The 20,216-nt window shown below is 42.1% G+C and overlaps 1 protein-coding gene across 1 annotated transcript; it reads right to left on the reverse strand.

Annotated features, from left to right (window-relative positions):
• Window positions 1-215: 215 nt before the first annotated feature.
• On the reverse strand, window positions 216-11,416 carry TEFM (transcription elongation factor, mitochondrial). The gene is made up of 4 exons (XM_088468135.1): window positions 11,311-11,416; window positions 9,831-10,255; window positions 5,350-5,499; window positions 216-981 (listed from the first exon to the last, which is right to left on the reverse strand). The coding sequence occupies exons 1-4, from the start codon at window positions 11,342-11,344 to the stop codon at window positions 550-552; spliced, it is 1,041 nt and encodes a 346-aa protein (XP_088324261.1). The 5' UTR covers window positions 11,345-11,416; the 3' UTR covers window positions 216-549.
• Between the last annotated feature and the right edge of the window lie 8,800 nt (window positions 11,417-20,216).

The following is a 20,216-nucleotide window of genomic DNA, read 5'->3' on the forward strand; positions in this document are numbered from 1 at the left end:
GGGGTTAAGAATACAAATGAACATACTGTAGGAGAACTATAACAAAATGCAGGGTGGTTACTTGGGAAGTGATTGAAAGGAAAGAGTGACTCTTGAAAGCAAGGAATGAAAATTCACTTGGGGAGGAGTAGGGAGTAAATCACCACTTGGGGAAGAGTAGGAAGTAAATCACCACTTGGGGAAGAGTAGGAAGTAATCACCATTTGATGAACCCGTACCCATTAAAGAAGACTTTATTGAAAAGAAAATAAAGTGTTACAACAAATTGGCAAAGTGATTCACAGATCATATTAGTTAAAATGTGGTTGCGTGAAATAATTTCTTCGGAACCTGATCCACAGAAATAATATCTACCCAGAACACTAAACTGTACACCCAATGGGCAACACTGCAGCCGATACAGCTGGTACTCCAATTACAAATAGAACCCACCTAAGTGTAAATGATTACCACATAAATTGATCCAGTGAACATAAATACTACAAGAACAAATCTCAGCAAAGTAACCGCCAATAGAATGTGGAACAAATATCTCCATTAATCAGGGGGCTAAATTCTAGGTGTAGTGAGTTCATAGAAAGTGACTGCTTGCAGTAGGGCATCGCACATTTCTTCATTCCGGTTCTGTCCTCTTGCCTGGAACTTGTGCTTGTACTGTTGAATAATATCTTGTGTAAAGTGAATTCTGGGTTGCCCCCGAGTGACTGCCTCATCAACCAGTTGTTGTACAATGTTCACACCGCTTGTTTTTGACTCCCCTACCATGAGATTAAAGTGCTTTCCAACTGTGTTTCTAGCCATACTGAATACCCTGTGATGCTGTTCTGCTGTAAAACATGGATTTAGCATTGCATATAACATGGCTTCAACCGTGTGCATGTGTAACATCACAGGAAACAATGTGGTGCTTTGAATAGAGATAGCAGGTTTCTCCATTATATAAATATCCGTTGCTGGAAGTTTAGACACTGCTAATGATACCTGGAGAAAGTAAATAAATAAATACAAAAAAGTGTTATTATTTCTATCTAGAAATAAACAGTGCATGACTACTGAAAAAAAGATGAAAACATACTATGTTGTAGTAAGAAGCCAGCAAGTTCATGGATTATTACTGTTTATTTATATAGCACCACTAATATTATTACGCAGCGCTATACAGAAAATATGTGATCATTCATGAAAGCCCCTGTCCCAGAGGAGCTTACATTCTAGATTCCCTACCACACACAGATCCTATGGGTCAGTTTTCATAACCAATTAACCTACCATTATGTTTTTGGGCTGAGGGAGGAAACTTGTGCAAACACATGGAGAATATACAAACTTCACACAGAGAGTGTCTTGGTCAATATCAAACCCATAGTACCAGAAAGCAGCTCAGTTACAGCCATTGCACCCATAACAATGATGAGGTCTACTGGAATCTGCACTATAAATACGCTAGCTCTTTATTTTCTTATGTCAATGTATATTCTGTGTTAAGACAATGGCCCTCATTCAGAGCCGTACGCTCTGAGCAGAGCGCACGCTCTGAATGAGGGCCGGCCTCCATGAAAATGGGAGCGTCCTTCTGGACGCTCGTATAGCTGTGGGTCACCACCCACAGGCTATACGAGCGTGCAGTTTGATGGCCGCGATGGTCGAGACCATCGCGACCATCGAAATTGCGAGCCGGAGCCTGCGATTGAGGTTTTCAACCGCAAGCTCCGGAGTGATTTTGGCTCTATCAGAGCCAAAATCACTCCCACTGACATCACTAGTGATGTCAGTGGGCCGGCTTTTGACGGGAGGCGTTCCCGTGGGAACGCCCCCGTCAGGGAGGCACGCCCCCGGCATGCCTACCAAAGGGGGCGTGCTGTCAATCAACATTGACAGCACGCCCCCTTTGATCGGACACAACGAGCGAAGGACTTTCCTTCGCTCGGCGCGCCTGGCGCATGCGCACGACGGAGCTCCCTCCGTCGTGCGCATGCTCAGTCCAGAACATCGACCCACGTGCGAGCGGACAGCCGCTCGCGAGTGGGTCTGAATCAGGCCCAATGTCACACAGGTACTTTTACAAGGAAGTATTTTTTCAGCATTACATGGCGTAGTATTCACTAAGAATGTCACATGAATGCTGTTTGCTATATTTGTAGTACAGTACGTATCACTGTGATCCATTGCTTGCAGAGTGTAAATAAGAATGTACTTTGTTAGCACTCATCTGACACTGCCCTACATTTCATTAACACTCCGCAGCCTTACCTTGAAATAGAAATTAGTGACAGCTATGATGATTATGCCAGCAGGTTACTATATAGCATCCGCTGGCTGCTCAGAAATTTGGAGTAAGGCCATAAAATGGCCACAATTTAGAATGAAATGCTAAATGGGTGTTAGGAGAATGTTTGAATAGAGGCCAGCAGTAAAATAAAATGGATCTTCCGTCCAACCAACTGAACTTTGTATAGATTATGATAAACCCTTAATCCAGGAAGACACCACAGCAATAGACGGAGGGATAGTCTGTGGCACAGGAACAGATGGTGAAGCCTTATCATCAGAGGTCATCCAAGCTGAAAGATATCGGGATTGGCCTACATGCATAGAGGCTGCACTGACCTGGCGAGCAATAAAGTACTAACCCAAACTGACTTGGCCCATTGCCTGGTTAAGTCCATGAGGTTGTACATGGCGAGGCCGGTTAGTAGGCCATAGACTGATCCACCTCACCAAAGGACCCACAGGTTCGGAATGGCACCGGAACGTCTGACCTGACACCCTCTACAGCAGGGGTGAGGAACCTTTTTTCTGTCGAGGGCCATTTTGATATATATAACATCATTCACGGGCCCGGTGCAGGCCGTGGTCCCTCAATGTGACGTCACACGGGGCAGGGCCACAATCGCCGTTGATTACAGCAATACCCAGAGCATCCTGTGGATGCTCCGGGGAGGTGTAAGGTCAGCGGTGTACCGTCAAAAGGGTCCTAAGGATGCTCCTGGCGGCACTGCTGCATAGATTCTGGCTGTAGGGTGCCATTCTGAGACCTGCTAGCCTGATGAGGCTAGCAGAAAAAAGCTCTGAGGGCCAGACCAAATGATTCCCCGAGCTTTATACGGCCCCAGGGCCTGAGGTTCCCCATCCCTGCTCTACAGGAATACTGTAGACATTGCCATATCGTTCCCTGGCTATGAATGCCTGAGGATGATGTCCCCATTTCAGACATAGTGAATGTACACAAAAGGTACTTATCTTAAAAAAAAAAAAAATATTTCAGTACAATAGCATGCCATCCAGAAAACCGTGACACTAGAAAAATGTGTCCCAAGTCACACAAAATTACTAACTTGTACATTAGATAATGTAAAGCCTTGGGAATTTGCTTCTATGGGGGAACACACCAAAATAAGTATAGCTGCAATACCCCAAGAAGTGGTAGCCACGGAATACCCTGAGGTGTTGAGTACACAGAGTGGGATCTTGGTAGCGTGCAACAAAGTACACTGATTAGTTGGGACTGTTTGTACAGTGCGTAGTGTGGGAGCAGTGTGTCACATGCAACAAGGTACACGGATGCGTTGGGACTATTTGTACAGTGCATAGTGTGCAATAACGTACACAAAGGTGTTGGTAGTGTGGGAGCAGTGTGTCACATGCAACAAGGTACACGGATGCGTTGGGACTATTTGTACAGTGCGTAGTGTGGTAGTGTGGGAGCAGTGTGTCACATGCAACAAGGTACACGGATGCGTTGGGACTATTTGTACAGTGCGTAGTGTGAAATAACGTACACAAAGGTGTTGGTAGTGTTGGAGCAGTGTGTAGCATGCAACAAGGTACACAGATGAGTTGGTACTGATTATACAGCGTCTAGCATGCAATAAGGTACAGAGAAGTGTTGGCACTGTTTGAACAGCATCTAGAGTGCAGTACAATATAAGGTGGTTTTGGCACTGTTTGGACAGTGCGTAGCAAAATACACTTATGTACTGGCACAGTTGGAAACAGTGCGTAATGTGCAATGAGAGGCATGGAGTATATTGCAATAACCCTGGAGCTCAAAACAGACAGCACACCCACACAGATGATGAATGCAAACAGCTGGAATTGGAACAACCAAATACCCTGATGCGGAGTGTAAGACTCTCACTGGACTTCACCATGAATCCCCACAAGAAGATATGAATTTTACTCAGTGAGTGCCAGGTTGCGTCCCAGTGTTGTTGGCTCCCAGCATGAAAGCAATAGGCTAATAAGCTGGAATAAGGACTCTGCCTGGAAACACTGCAGATGGAAATGTGGGTATGGATGTGCTGCTGTCGAGGAAACCGAACACCGGAGTTTAAACAACACAGGCAGAAAACGATAATGGAGAGTATAGTTATGGAACTGGAGCACCTAAGTTGTACACAATTGATACTCAGGCAGATTCTTATAGTGTCTGGCTGATGGGTGAGTACCTCCATGAGTCTTCATGCTGGAGGTTACTGGTAACACCTGAGAGAGGTTTTATGTCATATCTCGCCTGAGGCTGAGCTCAGCTGGGTGGTTAAGTATTCTAATTGGGAAGGCCAGTAATCAGTGACCTGCTGAGTGTTGGAGGCAGGCTAGTGGTATCTACGACTGCTGGTACTGACACATAAGAAAGATTAGTAATGTAAATAGGTAAGGAAACCAGCAAAGTACATGTTATGAACAGAGTGGCATGTGGCTGCTTAATTCTACACCTGAGCAATTCAAAATAAATGTCAACCAAGGTAACACCAACCAATGTGGTTAGTGCCTTAAGACATATACACTTTAGGTCATTAACCCTAATGCAATTTGACATAGATGTTTGTAAAGGTCACATTATAGGATAAATGTGGCTGTGGAATGTGTGACTGCCTCAGGTAATAAAGGAATAACAAAAATGTCAAATACAGGCATTAGCAAATGATACACCGGAAGCTATTGGGTTATTAGCTCAGAACACGCTAATAAGGCAAATGTAATATCAGCCATGGCAGAGTAAATAACCTCTTGCTGCTAGTCATTATCATCAGTGAACACTTGCAGATGCCTTATATTAGGTGCAAAAAATGCCAAAAAAACATATTTTTTGCTTACGTCCATATCTGCATAGGACGCACTCATGTGAACACACCTTCACTGAGCTTTGCCCACCCCGGCTCCAGCTCTTCGGGCTTGTACAGATGCAACTGAAATACATACAGGCTGTAGTAGCTGTGCCCAGTTTTGGGGAATGCGCAGTGCAATTTACATGCAAGATATGATGGCAAACAGGTATATGTTCATCTCTGCAATGGATTACAATTCAGAGGCTCATTACTAACTGGGATTAAACAAAAAATGCCTTACATCTTCCAGGTAAACCTCGGCCTGCTGCTTCCCCTTCATGAATCGAAACCATTCGTGTTGCTGCCAGTCTTTCACAGTCATTTTATGGTCTACATGAGCCCAGGCTATTTTTTTTAATCCAAACACAATGGACACAATGCTTTCTACATCCTGGTAAGGTATAAAACATCTGGTTATTTGTACAGCAAGCAAATGATGAGTAATATAATGATAAAGAATAACCTAGAGAAGAGAAACAAAAGACCCGTATTGAATAAGCATCACTGTAGTAAGGTAGACATTGCTTGGTTTGGAAATGAATGAGCGATCCTGCTAATACAGCCTGGACTAACTGTTCAGATTAGGTCAAAAACAATCCAATGACAACTTTCTATGATTAAATGAAGTTCATATGGAGCAGTGTAGAGATTCTCAGATCAGAATCCATAAATAAAATCAAACTGCAAATTGAAGGTACACAGCAATAGTAACACTGTGCTGGCTTTTATTATGGTAATGTCAGTAGTGATTGATGTATTCATGTAAGAGCCACACACAAAACATATATCGCAGAAAGTATGCTTATGATAACACTGGCCATTCTCATCCAGTCTACACAGAATATCTGATGCCTAAAGGACTGTACACATTATTTGGACTTAAGAGGCTCCCCCACACTACAATTATACATCCCAGGGTGTTATATGATATGGAGAAGCTCTTTCAATGCCCAGAACTGCATTTGTCAGGATCCATTAAAGGGACTAACCTATTTTACTATTTAGGATATCTCGAAAAAAGCTGAAGGATTTTACATTTGTTTGTTTTTAACCTTTTTTAATAGCTTTTTTGCAAGAAAGTTATTGTGAAATTATTCTTATTATTTATATATTTTTTGGATTAAGACCTTTCTGAGGGAGGTCTTATTTTTGCATGTGCAGTATTGTTAGCCTTGGTGGTTATAATGTGATTTAAGGATAATAGGGGAAGCACTTTTTTTTGGGCTAGCTGCAGACATGAATATTACATGATATTTTGGCGTGATACAAACAAGGAGGAGGGTAAATATGAACTATTACCCATAAAACATATGAGGAAATAAATATAAAAACAACATTCACAAATGCAGGGATATCAATGGGAACTAAAAATGAGTTTCTGCAATATAGTTTGATTTCCCCTTCCATTTAACCTGGTATACCAAACCAAATGGACGTTATTAAGAATGGTGGTTCATTTCTCTACAGCTATGGAGTTTCATTTAGAACAAAACATAGAAAGAGGCAAAGTAGAACTCCAATTCTTTGCAATCATCCAGTTGGCATTAGAAGAAACTAAGTTTATAAATTTCCTTGCGGGCTCTGTTATGCCTCTGACTGGCAAGCACGTCCCAAGCAGTACACGTGTGGGCAAGATTCAATAATCTATGTAACAGGACCTAAAATGTTTCTCTACAGCAGTACTTCTCAAATTCAGTCCTCGGGACACACTAACAGTGCATGTTTTCCAGGTCTCCTCACAGAATCACAAATTAAATAATTAGAATATCCTGGGGATCTTTTAAAATGTGTCAGTCGGTAATGAATATATCTGTGCACCAGAAAGGAATATGGAAAACATGCACTGTTGGTGAGTCCCGCAGACTGGATTTGAGATGCACTGCTCTACAGTGTATAGCACACATACATGGACCCTATCTACCTTAACATCATACTCGATTGAAGCAAAGGTCAGAGACAGTCGGATTAAGATCCAACCTATATTGACACTTAGGGGCATATTCAATTAGATGCGAAAAGTCAAAAACTTAGCGCCTGGCGAGGTTTTCGCTGTCGTCGCTGGTTTTCCATGCGGAAATGTATCACGCGCGTCCCCACTTATCCCCGTATTCAATTAGAAATCGGTACCCGGCGAAGTCGGAGCTAGCGAAAAGTCCTGTCAAAAATGGGGAAAACAATCTGTCCCCCTCGAAAAGCTGCACTAACATAAGGGATCACTATAGGGGTGTTCTTGTACCCCTAATAAAGCTATTCTGGGGGGGGGGGTTATCTCAAAAGCTTGCTATTAGCGTCTTTGCATAAGTGGTGAAGAATGGCATTAGGCAATATTTTTACTGCAAAATAACTAGTCCCAGCAAATTTGGGGTACATGAAAATGTGTACTAGCATATTTTGAAGTTGCTAATGTGAAGTTTAAAAAAAAAAAAACATAAAAAATCCACCTTCCACAACCACCTGCAATCATAAAAACACCTGGCGCATACTTGGGACCCCCTGGAGTCTATTTCGCTAGTTTTTATGATTGTCCCCCAGCTTTGGTTTTTTTAACCCCAAAATGAAAGTGCTTTTTTGGGTTGTCCTTCAGCATTTTTTTACTTTTTTTTTTTACACAGTTTACCTTTATGGGGCTGTCCCAAGGGTGCCGAGTGGTTTCTGGGCGTCTGCACCCCAAAACCCCAATTCTGCACTTTTTTTTCGACTGCTATTCATAGGCGAAAACTTTTTCGCCGGGTTCATTGCATTGACTTTCCGCACCAGCGAAAAGTCTCCATAATTGAATACAGGGATAAGTTTCCGCTGGCGAAATTACATCATCAGCGAAACTTTTTAGCCGAAAGCGGCTTTTCGATGCTAATTGAATACTGCCCTTACAGCTGTTCTGTCCTACTTCTAAAAAGCAAATAAAGTAATTCAACCTGCAGTGGGTTTAGACATAACTCCTACTGGATCATTGCTAAACTGCACTGACTTGTATGTGGACAGTAATTAGTTATTTTGACTTTCCTGCTCTTATGTCACACTGTTGTGCATCTTTATATTTCTTAGTCTGTATAAAGTGGATTCTTATGAGCTGCTTGGTTAGTTGGTACTGGTTACAGCTGTGTCCCCAAAAGAGATTCTTCTATGGACGATCTACATTTTTCATACAGTATTTAGGAAAATGACAACTTCCCCATATAGCTTATTGGAATATTTCCCTCTATCCCAAGACCCTCTTCATTTGTGCTATGGGAATGCCAAAAGAAATCAGGCCTCACAAAGAGGACTATACAGATGTGTCCACATACATCTATCCTCCTTGCGCTACAAGTCGCCTTATACATACCGCATGAACGCATAGCAACTTGGTAGCACCGAGAGTCTTTCGTGTGACTTTTTTCCTTAAAATGTGTCTTATTAAACAGTGGTGTAAATTGGACACACAAGCAGCGTCTGCTGATTAAAATGATATGCAGCATGCCTATATTCTGTGTGCGTCTGCATGCAAAATGCTATGTTACAGTGTCAGCGGCTGTGAAGCTGTAACGCAGCATGTCACATGCAGATACAGATGGAGTCGCACACAGAATATAGACATGCCGAATATCATTTTAATCAACAGAAGCGGCTTGTGCTTCCTATTCACATCACTTTGAGAATAAGACGCATTTTAAGGGAAAAAGTCATATGAAAAGACGCTCAGCGCTAACGAGTCGCACCACAGAATGGAACATCTAGAAGGGTTGTTTGAACACCCCCAAGGAGACTAGATGTACGTGGACACATCTGTATCTGCAGAATAGGCCTCAGTGGATCATGCCCATACTTTTCCCACACCTCATAGATCCACTTGTCACTCAAAGTAATAAAACACAACAATCCCAGCACTAGCAGCAAACATGTTTGGACTTTCAAGAGTTATTTCATTAGAAGACAGATGTAGCAAACTGAAACATCAGGTGACATGTCACTCCACTGTGGCCAACTCTGCAAATCCATCCTCCTATGTGTGTTCCTACAGCACAGCAGATGGGAGCTCCATGGGAGGGACAGGAAGTGGCCAGTTTACACAAAATACTATTCTACATTATAAAGCAGATTCTTCAGCATTTAAGTAAATCAAATTGGACTGCGATTTCATGTGTCTATAGCAGGGGTTCTCAAGTACCACCAAGAGATCATGTTTTGTGGATTTCTTTAATCATGCACAGGTGAGTTAATCTATTTGCTCAGTCAGTTATTTACCACCTGCTTCCATAGACATAAATCTTCAAAACATGACCTGTTGGGAAACTTGAGGGTTGGGGTTTAGAACCACTCATTTACAGTCTTTGCTCCAAGATTCACAGTGCCGTATGGCCAGACTGACCGCGTAATATAACCAATCTATCAAGTTTGACAGGTGAGCAATTAGAAAAACTTGTCTGGCTATAAGGCCTGATTCACAGGTCAGACTGCTGAAGGTGGCTAATGGTGCGTACACACGGTACGATCAGTCAGCGATAACGATATAGATGACTGATCTCCCTGCACCTTTCCAGTGTGCTGGATGATCGATATCGATCATCCAGCACACCATCGACCAGGTTGGCCTGCATGCATGGGCGATGGTAAATATCGTGATCGTCCATATGTACCAGCGCATCACTGGTCGTTTGAGGGTTGGAAGGCACCAAAAAATTAAGAACGATATCGTTATCGTTCATATCGTGCATTTATATCATACCATGTGTACAAACTCACCTGTAGCCGGTGCATGGAGATGTCTGGCTTTATAAATTTGGCTGTCTGCGCCCTCTCCCGTGACCTGGCTGTCCAGCTCAGCATTGAATCACACAGCGTCTTAATCTGTTTAATATCAGCAACACTGCTTAAAGTATCAAGGTCTAAGAAGGGTCCATGAGTCTCCCGGTATTGAACAATCTGGGCAGACATCCCGTCCTGCAGCACCTTAATCCGCTTCAGCTGCCTCTCCGACACTGTGTTCAACATATGCAAGATTGTGTCTCTCTGCTGTGCTGAATAGGCCATGTCCATGCTCTCATCTATCTCCTCGGACACAGAGCTTTTCTCCACGGGTGTGTCCAACTTCCATAGACATCTTGTACAATGTACAGTCCGTCGTTCCAGTAAAATTATAGGACATGATTGTACGAAGAGCCTTCTCCCTGTAAAGATGGAAGGTGTTGTGGGTAAATGACTTCATATGATTCTGAAATGTACTATAGAAAATAGTTTCATAACACAGGTTTAGATGGTTGCAGAAAAACTGGTTAATGCTAATAGGATAAGGTAAAAGAATGGCACTACTACTTTATAAGCACTAGTTAGTGCAGGGCAGGCATGTGTATATAGAGCAGTACAGGGATGGGTATCCTATATTAGTACAAGACTGTGCAGAGCAGTAGATGGAAATAATTTCCATAAATAGCAGTGCTGAGCAGTATATGAATGAGTATAATACAGTAGTACAAGGCTGTGCAGAGCAGTATATGGGGTTGGTGTATATATAGCAGCACAAAGTAGTAGGGTGGGTATCATACAGTAGTACAAGGCTGTGCAGAGCAGTATATGGGCTTGGTATATACAGCAGAATATGGATGAGTATCATACAGCTGTACAAGGCTGTGCAGAGCAGTATATGGGGTTGGTATATACAGCAGTATATGGATGAGTATCATACAGCTGTACAAGGCTGTGCAGAGCAGTATATGGGGTTGGTATATACAGCAGTACAGAGCAGTATATGGATGAGTATCATACAGCTGTACAAGGCTGTGCTGAGCAATATGTGGGGTTGTGTACATAGCAGAGCAGTAGAAGGGACGGTATCACAAACAGTAGAACAGGGATGTACAGAGCAGTACTTGGGGTATGTGTATAAAGCAGGGCAGAGAAGCATATGGATGGGTATCATAGCACACGACTGGGTAAAGCAGTATAGGGAAGGGTATCACATATAGTAAAACAAGGCTGTACAGAAAAGTACATGGGGTTATATAGCAGAGTAGTATATGGATGGGATATATATATATATATATATATATATATATATATATAGTAGGACACCACGGTATAGAGCAGTACATGGTGTTTGTGAATACTGTATAGAAGAGCAGTATATGGGTGGGCATTATACAGTAGTACAAGGCTGGGAAAGCAGTAAACGGGGTTTGTGCATGTAATAGAACAGAGCTGTATACGAGGTTATGTAAATCGTTACCGGCACTGATCAGGGACTGTACAGAAGTGAACATATCATGGAAACAGCAGGCAGCAGCTTAATGACCTCACAAACATGTGACCGGACTTCTTAGTGACGTTACACGTCATGTGACATGCCGGTGGTTACGTGAGTGGGCCGAGACGCTAAGCTGTACAGTGATGGTGATAAAGACATATGTTGTGTCAAAGTTACCGACTGTCACTAGTTTCCAGACACAGCCTCGGATTGTAAGGACTTGTCCCTGTAAATGTCCACAATAATTAGTGTTACGGGTGGCCATCGATAGTTAGCAACTATCGATGGCCCAATCATGATGGCAAGTGATTTCACCATCGATGAGAGGCCACCCCTTGACCCCAGTGACTGATTACAGATGATGACTGCCAGCCCCGCCATGCGTATTTGCGTGGCACATGCGCATAGTCTAAGCATTCAATGGTTAATTGCTGATGTTGATAAACCATCGATGGTCATCACTATTGAGTATCGACCAAATGTATAATAGAATTTGTGTTAATTATACTGGCAACTGTAACTCATCAGCGCAGTGCTCCTTCCATTTATACACATAATTACCTAGTGTATTAGAATACCAGGGAGATTCCTGAATGTTGGATAGTGCCCACAGACTCTTGGGAGAGCAAGTCAGTCTTCTGCATTCTTGCCCACATTCAGAGCCGCTCGTAAGCGGTCGTACACTCGTAGTCATCCGATGTTGTCAAACCACGCATGCGTCGGTGTAACTGCGCATGTGCGTACGGCTGATTGCGATCATTTTTCAGTCGTTCGTCGAATAGCGAACAGGAAGTGACATGTCAAATGTGATTGACAGAACTGTCCGTTTTGGGGCGGTGACGGGGGTGGAGATGGGAAAACGCAGGCGTGGCGAGGCGTTTTTTGGGCGTACATAAATTATCTGATGCGAACGTCCAATGTGAACGGAAAAAGTGATACGTCACTGTCTGATCCACTTCCCATTCAAACTGCTCGCTCAGCTTGTGGTCTGGTATACTCTACCACAATGACGATGGTCTCTTCGTCCTTCCCGTGGCTCATCGATAGTATTCCGATTTATCAATTGAGGAGACAAAAACAATCCGTTTTGAATTGCAAAAATGCTTGTAAGGTGTTTAGCAAATAGCCTTTTTTTAGTAGCACAAAATCGTACGCAGGTGAACTACTCAGCTGCTAATTTCTGGGTTATACAATCAATTAGCTTACAAATGTATTTTAGAATTGCGTGTTTTTCCTAAATTAGTTTATTACTTTTTTGCGGCCAACAATATTGTAGGCATGTTTGTTATTTTTCTGTTTTTTTTAGGGACCAAGAAACAATCGTCCTTTAGTTTTTTGATAAGTGTTAATTAAAACTCTTAAATGGTTTTTAACCCTTGGTTTTTTTATTAAAAAATAATGTTTACATTTCCGTTGTATTGTTTGTAATTTTGTTTGTGGGATTACCTTTTAACCAGTTTTTGAATAAATTAACAATAGATTTGTTCAGATTTTCAACATTTTTTTATTTTTTTTACACAATTATTTTTTTGTGTGTTTTTTCAAAAATAAAATATGGATAACTATAAAAGAAAAAAATGTTTTTAGAAACGCACAAACAAAAAAAGTGGCATTTTTAAACCACAAACAAACAAACAAAATTTAAAAACAATTCACAAGAAAGGAGAGGGAGGTTTTGGCCATTAAGGAATATGGGGTAAACACAGATAAGGAATGTGGGAAATTTAGCCAGTGCTGTCATCGCCTTTTGGCTGGGGTAGGGAGGGAGCCTGAACGGGTCCGGGAGGTCCTTTGGCTGGCCTGTCCAGAGGCAGATGTTGGGGCCTCTGGACTAGGCATAGGGCTAGGCACATTTGGAGGGATGGCTGTTGTTGTGCCAGAGGTGGAGGATCCTGATGTTCCAGCAGGAAGGGAGGCCGGCTCCAACATCTGCTGGCGAACGAGCTGCTCCAGGGCATTTGCAATACGGACGTTGGCCCCAGTCTTTTCTGCCAGGGCCTTAGCAATGGTCACGTTGGTCGCAGCACTTTGCTCCAGGGCCTCCGCCACCCGTAGCAGACTGGCATCCAGCCTCACCAGAATCTCAGTGTGCTGATCCGTTTTAAGATTGAGCTCAGTGAGGAGGGCCACTGCCTGCGAGGGGGATTGCCCTGGACTGTCTTCCACAGGGTCCCCAGCAGGATCTACTGGTTCCTCCCCTGCAGAGCCAGCAGAAGTTCTGCGGCCAAAGCTCCCCTCTGGAGCAGACTCATCCGCCTGTTTCTCTGTGAAAAAAAAGAGAAAAGAGTAACATTAGAATCTAGATATTGTCCCAAACACATTTCTGAGTTATTAACATTACTACATTTACCTGAGGCAACATGAGGAGCCGCAAAGTCTGGCATGTCGGTATCCATGTTCGACACGCCAAACACTTCCTCATCCTGCACACACCCCTGTGCCATCTCATCCAAATCGTTGAGCTCCAGTGACACGGGGTGGGACCCCCACCTGTCCCCCCTGCATGCCTAGCCCTATCAGCCAGTTTTTGCTTCAGCCGATATTTGAAGTCGCTCCATCTGTGGGTTAAAAAGTTGGCATTATTCCTGCAGTATTTGGACCTGTAAACACTTTTTAATAAAATGTAGTTTGTACGTACCGGCGTTTGACCTCCCGGGTTGCACGTTCAAACTCACCCACCCTATTGACAGCACTGGCTATGTCATCCCACATTTTCCATTTCTGGCTTGCACCCATATTCCTTGCTGCCTGTGGCAGGTTGTCAATGCACATTTGGACCAAAACCTCCATCTCCTTTCTTGTGAATTGTGGCTGTCTTTTTTGGGGGGTTTGTTTAGTTGGCCTGCTAGGCCCAGCAGCTTCTTCCATGACATCCTCAACACCTTTTTTTAATTTGGAAATAAAATGTATAATGTAAAATGTCCCAACAATTTGGGGCCCACATAATCCTTTAGCCCAAAAAATAAAAGTACTTACCTGGCGCCTCTTGGCCAGTGCTTTGCTGCTCTGTAGCCATTTTTGAATTTCAGGTCTCACTACAGCAGACCGATTTGGGTTTTCAGTGAAGTTTTTATACATGCGTCAGCTTTATTCGGCCGCATCATTGTTTGTGCGCTCCTATTGTCCGTCCTTAATTTGAGCGGCAAAATAAAGACTATTTATGGCTTGGTGTGACTGGAGTCGATGTGGCATGTTGTTTGTTGGAGGTTTGGCGTTGTAGTGGTTTTGAGGTTTAGTGAGTAGAAGGAGGACATTTTCGGAGCGTTTTTTTTTGTTTTTTTCTAGCTTCTTTCTTTTCCGTTGGTTATTTTTAGGATTGTTTTGCTATTTTTTTGTGATTTGTTGAGTAAGTATATTTAAAAACCACCGTAAAAAATAGGAGTAAATAGTTTACAAATGTTTTTAATTTTTTTGTTATTTTTTGTTTACAGTTATTTTGGCATTGCCCCAGTGAAGTTTTTGAACTTTGGGATATTTGGCTGTTTTTGGTAAGTGTTTTTGTTTTCATGATTTGACAAATTAGATGTGTTGTTCTTAGCATATGTTTGGCAAAGTAATGTTGTTTATTTTCCGTGACCAATCATGTCTTACCACTAAATGTAGCTTACTATTTTGCGAACTAATGTGTCTTGATTGAACTGTAAAAGTAGCGTACTATTTTGCGAAATAATGTGTCTTGATTGAACTGTAAAAGTAGCGTACTATTTTGCGAAATAATGTGTCTTGATTGAACTGTAAAAGTAGCGTACTATTTTGCGAACTAATGTGTCTTGATTGAACTGTAAAAGTAGTGTACTATTTTGCGAACTAATGTGTCTTGATTGAACTGTAAAAGTAGCGTACTATTTTGCGAACTAATGTGTCTTGATTGAACTGTAAAAGTAGCGTACTATTTTGCGAACTAATGTGTCTTGATTGAACTGTAAAAGTAGCGTACTATTTTGCGAACTAATGGCCCTCATTCAGAGCCGTACGCCCTCCTGGACGCTCGTATAGCTGTGGGTCACCACCCACAGCCTATACGAGCGTGCAGTTTGATGGTCGTGACCATCGCGACCATCGAAACTGCGAGCCGGAGCCTGCGGTTGAGGTTTTCAACTGCAAGGCCCGGAGTGATTTTGGCTCTATCAGAGCCAAAATCACTCCCACTGACATCACTAGTGATGTCAGTGGGCCGGCTTCTGACGGTAGGCGTTCCCTTGGGAACGCCCCTGTCAGGGAGGCACGCCCCCGGCACACCCACCAAAGGGGGCGTGCTGTCAATCAACATCGACAGCACGCCCCCTTTGATCAGACACAACGAGCGAAGGAAAGTCCTTCGCTCGTCGCGTCTGACGCATGCGCACGACGGAGCTCCCTCTGTCGTGCGCATGCTCAGTGCAGACCATCGACCCACTTGCGAGCGGACAGCCGCTCGCGAGTGGGTCTGAATCAGGCCCTAATGTGTCTTGATTTTTTTAGTGTAAAATCTTGTCTTAACACTAACAGGGGTATTCAATATAGGTGCGTTAACTTCGTTTTTGCGTTAATTTCGACATTATGATGTCATCGCAGGTTTTACTTTTACTCCCTATTCAATATCAAAGACATCGCATTTTTGACAAGTCTTTGATAAAAAACGGTGATAAGTTGTCACCATTGAATAGGTATTGAAAAAAAGTGCAGAATTGGGGTTTAGGGGTGCAGGCTTTAAAAAAATAGCCTGCACCCCTGAGAATGTCAGTTAAAAAAGAACTGTGTCCCAACTGTGTCCCAATTTTTTGGGGGGTACCAAAAATGGATACCCCAAAAAATTAACTTAAAAAATGGGGTGCAAAAAAAAAATAATTTTTAATTGTTTAACAATAGGGAAATAGGTTCAGGGCTAAGTCTGGTGCGCTCCCGCTTATCCCGGTATTCAATATAAAATTAACAAAAACGGGAAACTCCGAATTTGGATTGGCATAAAATTACGCATTTTTCTTGTTTTGAAATGTAAGAGCACCCCTAAAGTTGTAAAAACATGGGCGAACACTATGGGTACCCCCGTTTTAGCCTTTAATTGAAAGTCGGGGATTTAAATAGCCGCAGCAGGTGTTTTTTTCCCAACATTGAAGAAGTGATGCAGAAGAGCACTTAGGTTTTTAATTTCGGTTTTGTAAGTGGTCCCATCAAATTTGGGGTACATGAAAATGGGTACTAGCATGTTTTGATGTCCCTAAAGTAAGTTAGTAAAAATTCAGCATTTGTGCACCTGCCGCTATAATTCTATTCTAGAAAACACCTGCCGCATACTTGCAGAATAGCCCTGAACCTATTTCCCTATTATTCAACATTTTTTTCCGTTTTTTTTTTTTGGCACCCCAATTTTTAAGTTAATTTTTGGGGGTGTCCCTATTTTTGTTTTTAGACTTTTTTTGACACATTTCTTTTATAAATGTCAGTCCCAGGGGTGCAGGCTATTTTTTAAAAGCCTGCACCCCTAAACCCCAATTCTGCACTTTTTTTCGACAACTATTCAATGGTGAAAACTTATCACCGTTTTTTTATCAAAGACTTGTCAAAACTGCGATAAGTCTTTGATATTGAATAGGGTGTAAAAGTAAAAATGGCCATAATGACGTCTTCCCTCCGATATTAACGCAAAAACGATGTTAACGCTCCCATATTGAATACCCCTGGAAATGTTGCGTAATATTTTCCGAACTAATGTGTCCTCCCTTCTCTATTTTTCCCCCCAGAAATTTGAATACAATCATAGTTTATTAAATTAATCTAAAATATATTTTCTACTTTTTAAATTTAGGTGGTTCAGCACATGACCCGTCCCAGGCCTGTAAGCATCTTTGGATTTCTTTGAAAAGATAAGTATATTTTTCTTTACACATTTGTCTAAAAAAATAACTACCTGGCTTACCATTCCAGGTTGATGTTGGTCGTATTATCTTGGCCATGGTTCCAGAACCCGACCAACCTCAACTTCGTCCCAGGCATAGGCCTCGTAGGCATGCAAGGCCCCAGATATATAGAACACGTGTCACCCTTTTTGGAATGCCAGATGATGAGGTATTAAGGCGATACCGTCTGCCGCCCCAAATCATCATAGACACTCTCTCATTAATAGAGAGTGATCTTGAACGGCAAATTGACAGTCCTACAGCAATACCACCACTTACTCAATTAATGTCGGTGTTACAGTTTTGTGCCTCAGGATCCTTTCAAACCACTGTGGGAATAGTTGCGGGAATATCCCAATCCTCCTTTTCACGGATCCTGAGGGCAGTGATGGAGGCCCTTTTTAAACACCTCCATAATTTTATTAAAATGCCATTGGATATGGGTTCCCTTAGTGTGGCGAAGGTGAATTTTTACCAAATAGCTGGCTTCCCACACATCATAGGGGTAGTGGATGGCACTCACATACCACTTCAGCCTCCAGCAAGGCTGGAGGCTATTTTTAGAAACTGAAAGCACTTTCATTCACTGAATGTAATGGTGGTATGTGATGCCTCCCTCCACATCCTGTCCCTGAATGCCAAATTCCCTGGCAGTGCACATGATTCCTTTGTCATCAGGCAATCAGGGCTTTGGCACAAATTAAACAACCTCCAAGTTGGTGATGCGTGGCTTCTGGGTAAGTTTAAACCTTCTGTTGAAACCAATACAAAGCTTGTTACACAATGGTTCTGATGTTTGTTTTTATATTTTCACAGGAGACAGTGGTTACCCTAGCACGCCCTGGCTGCTCACTCCTTATTTGGTTCCCACACCAGGGCCACAAAGTGAGTATAATTCCGCACTTACAGCCACCAGGCAGGTGGTGGAGCGCTGTATCGGCCTTTTAAAAGGCCGATTCAGATGCCTCCACCACTCTGGTGGCGAGCTCATGTATTTGCCGGATATGGTTTCGAAAATTGTGGTCCTGTGTGGGATATTTCACAACATCGCCATAAGGAGTGGTGTCCCAATGCAGCCAGAGGATGCCTTGCCTGAGGATGGCCCCCCCGAGGTTGGTCGGAGGTCAGTATGTGGGGGGGCCATACGCGATGTCATTGTGGCCCGATTTTTTAGGTAATTTATTTTAACAAATCAGTTAATTGACACAATGTAGACATGTAAGATTTTAATGGCCAATTTTAATTTGTGTTTTCTTGATTTTTGTCTTTTATTCCATAAAATGAACCTAAAAAACGATGCCTACTACCTGATCCAAAAAATTGACTTCATGTGGACACATTGGATATAACTTCTGGAACAATGATTTCTTCGCCTCATTTGTGGATTCATGTTGGCATGCTACTTCTTCAAACAGTTCTTGATTGTTGTTATTTTCTTCTTTTTAGTGTTGGTTGTATTTTTGAGTGTGTTTTCACTGTTGTTTTTATTTTTGAGTGTGTTTTCACTGTGTGAATTGATTGTGACAATTCACTTTGTGTTTATTATTTGTGTGTATTAAATTTATTTTTAACGTTAAAGAAACATTTCCTTGTTAAATTACAAGCAAGTGTAACCTGGTCCAAAAAAGGCAAACTTGCTTAATGGCTAATCCTGTAATATGTTAAATTGTACAGTATTTTACCCTGCTTTGTGGCTAAAAACAAACACCAAAGGTTTTATGGTGAATCAGTTTTTTTTGTAATCTAGCCCTAAGCAGGTTTTATTTAATTTTTACATTACCCACAAAAACATAAAAAAAACATTTGTAGTTAATTCTACAAACCTATTGGTTTTGTTAGGTGTTTAATGTGCCAGCTTACATACTTACTTGAGATTTCTACAATCTAATTTACATTACTTAAAAACTCATGCTACAATAGTCGACTTATGTAAGGTTCAACAATCTAATATTTCCAGACAAGGAATGAGACTTTAATAAAACAAAATAATTTTTATTTTTTAAAACATTTTCTGGGGGAAAAACAAAAAAATGAGTGGCGCAGGAGCGCCGACATATGATCCAGGACGACGAGCATGCCGATGACATGGCCCCTCAACCTCTGCAAACCATCCAACATTTCTTGCTTCCGCCTCTGGTCCTCTGTGGGTTCAAAAAATGTGTGGATTACTAAAATGACACCTTAATTTATATGTTAACAAACAACTTAAAAAGCAGACTATACAAAAACAAAATAATAATAAAAAATAAATAAATAGGGACAACTACGCAAAAATACTACATTTGTTGTTACCGTAAACAAGAAAGACACAAGTGTGAGTGTTTGGACATGTGTCATATGTGTAAGGGGAAAACATCCTAGACATTGTTGCACAAAGATACTGTATATATCCAAAATATTAGAAAAACTTGACAATTTTGAACAGCACAGGCAAAAGGACAACATCAACAAAAAAGCAAACATTTCAAAAGCAACCATAGTTTAAAAGGGAAACATACCGGTCATTATGCTGACTGGGCCAGGAGCCCCGATATCGTCCTCCTCAGAGGTGGGCCAGTGGTGGTCGGACGGAGGAGGGGTAATTTGGTTGGAGGTTGAGGAAAAGCTAGGGGTGGGTGGAGGAGAGGGTGATGAATGAGAGGGAGGGGTATCACTGCCCGCCAGGTCTGGGGTGGAGGGGGAATTTGCGGAAGGTTGGGGAGAGGATGTTTGGGAGGGAGTGGGGCATACGGGACGAGCCTGACGTCGACGATTTTGTTGAAGTCGAAGTCTGCGCTCAGCCCCTAAATGAGTTGGACAAATTTATATTAGTACATATTTCCTTTTTTTTTTTTTTTAAATACACACCCAAAATATGTTTTAAAAAAAGGGCTATACGGAAAACATGCACACGCAGGTATGTCCCAAATAAAGAAACAGGGCTATACAGAAAACATGCACACGCATTTATGGCCCAAATAAAGAAACTGGGCTATACAGAAAACATGCACACACAGGTATGGCCAAAATAAA

This window comes from Taudactylus pleione, unplaced genomic scaffold (genome assembly GCF_031769625.1).
Source record: "Taudactylus pleione unplaced genomic scaffold, aTauple2 ptg000012l, whole genome shotgun sequence".
In the NCBI taxonomy this organism is placed as follows: domain Eukaryota; kingdom Metazoa; phylum Chordata; class Amphibia; order Anura; family Myobatrachidae; genus Taudactylus; species Taudactylus pleione.

Bases quoted from the DNA above. Each gene is read 5' to 3' on its own strand.
- TEFM (XM_088468135.1), bottom strand. From the start codon at position 11,344: ATGTTCACTTCTGTACAGTCCCTGATCAGTGCCG. The intron at 10,256-11,310 runs GTAACGATTTAC...CCATCTTTACAG, and splicing joins ACAGTCCCTGATCAGTGCCG to GGAGAAGGCTCTTCGTACAA. The intron at 5,500-9,830 runs GTGAGTTTGTAC...ATACCTTACCAG, and splicing joins TCTCCATGCACCGGCTACAG to GATGTAGAAAGCATTGTGTC.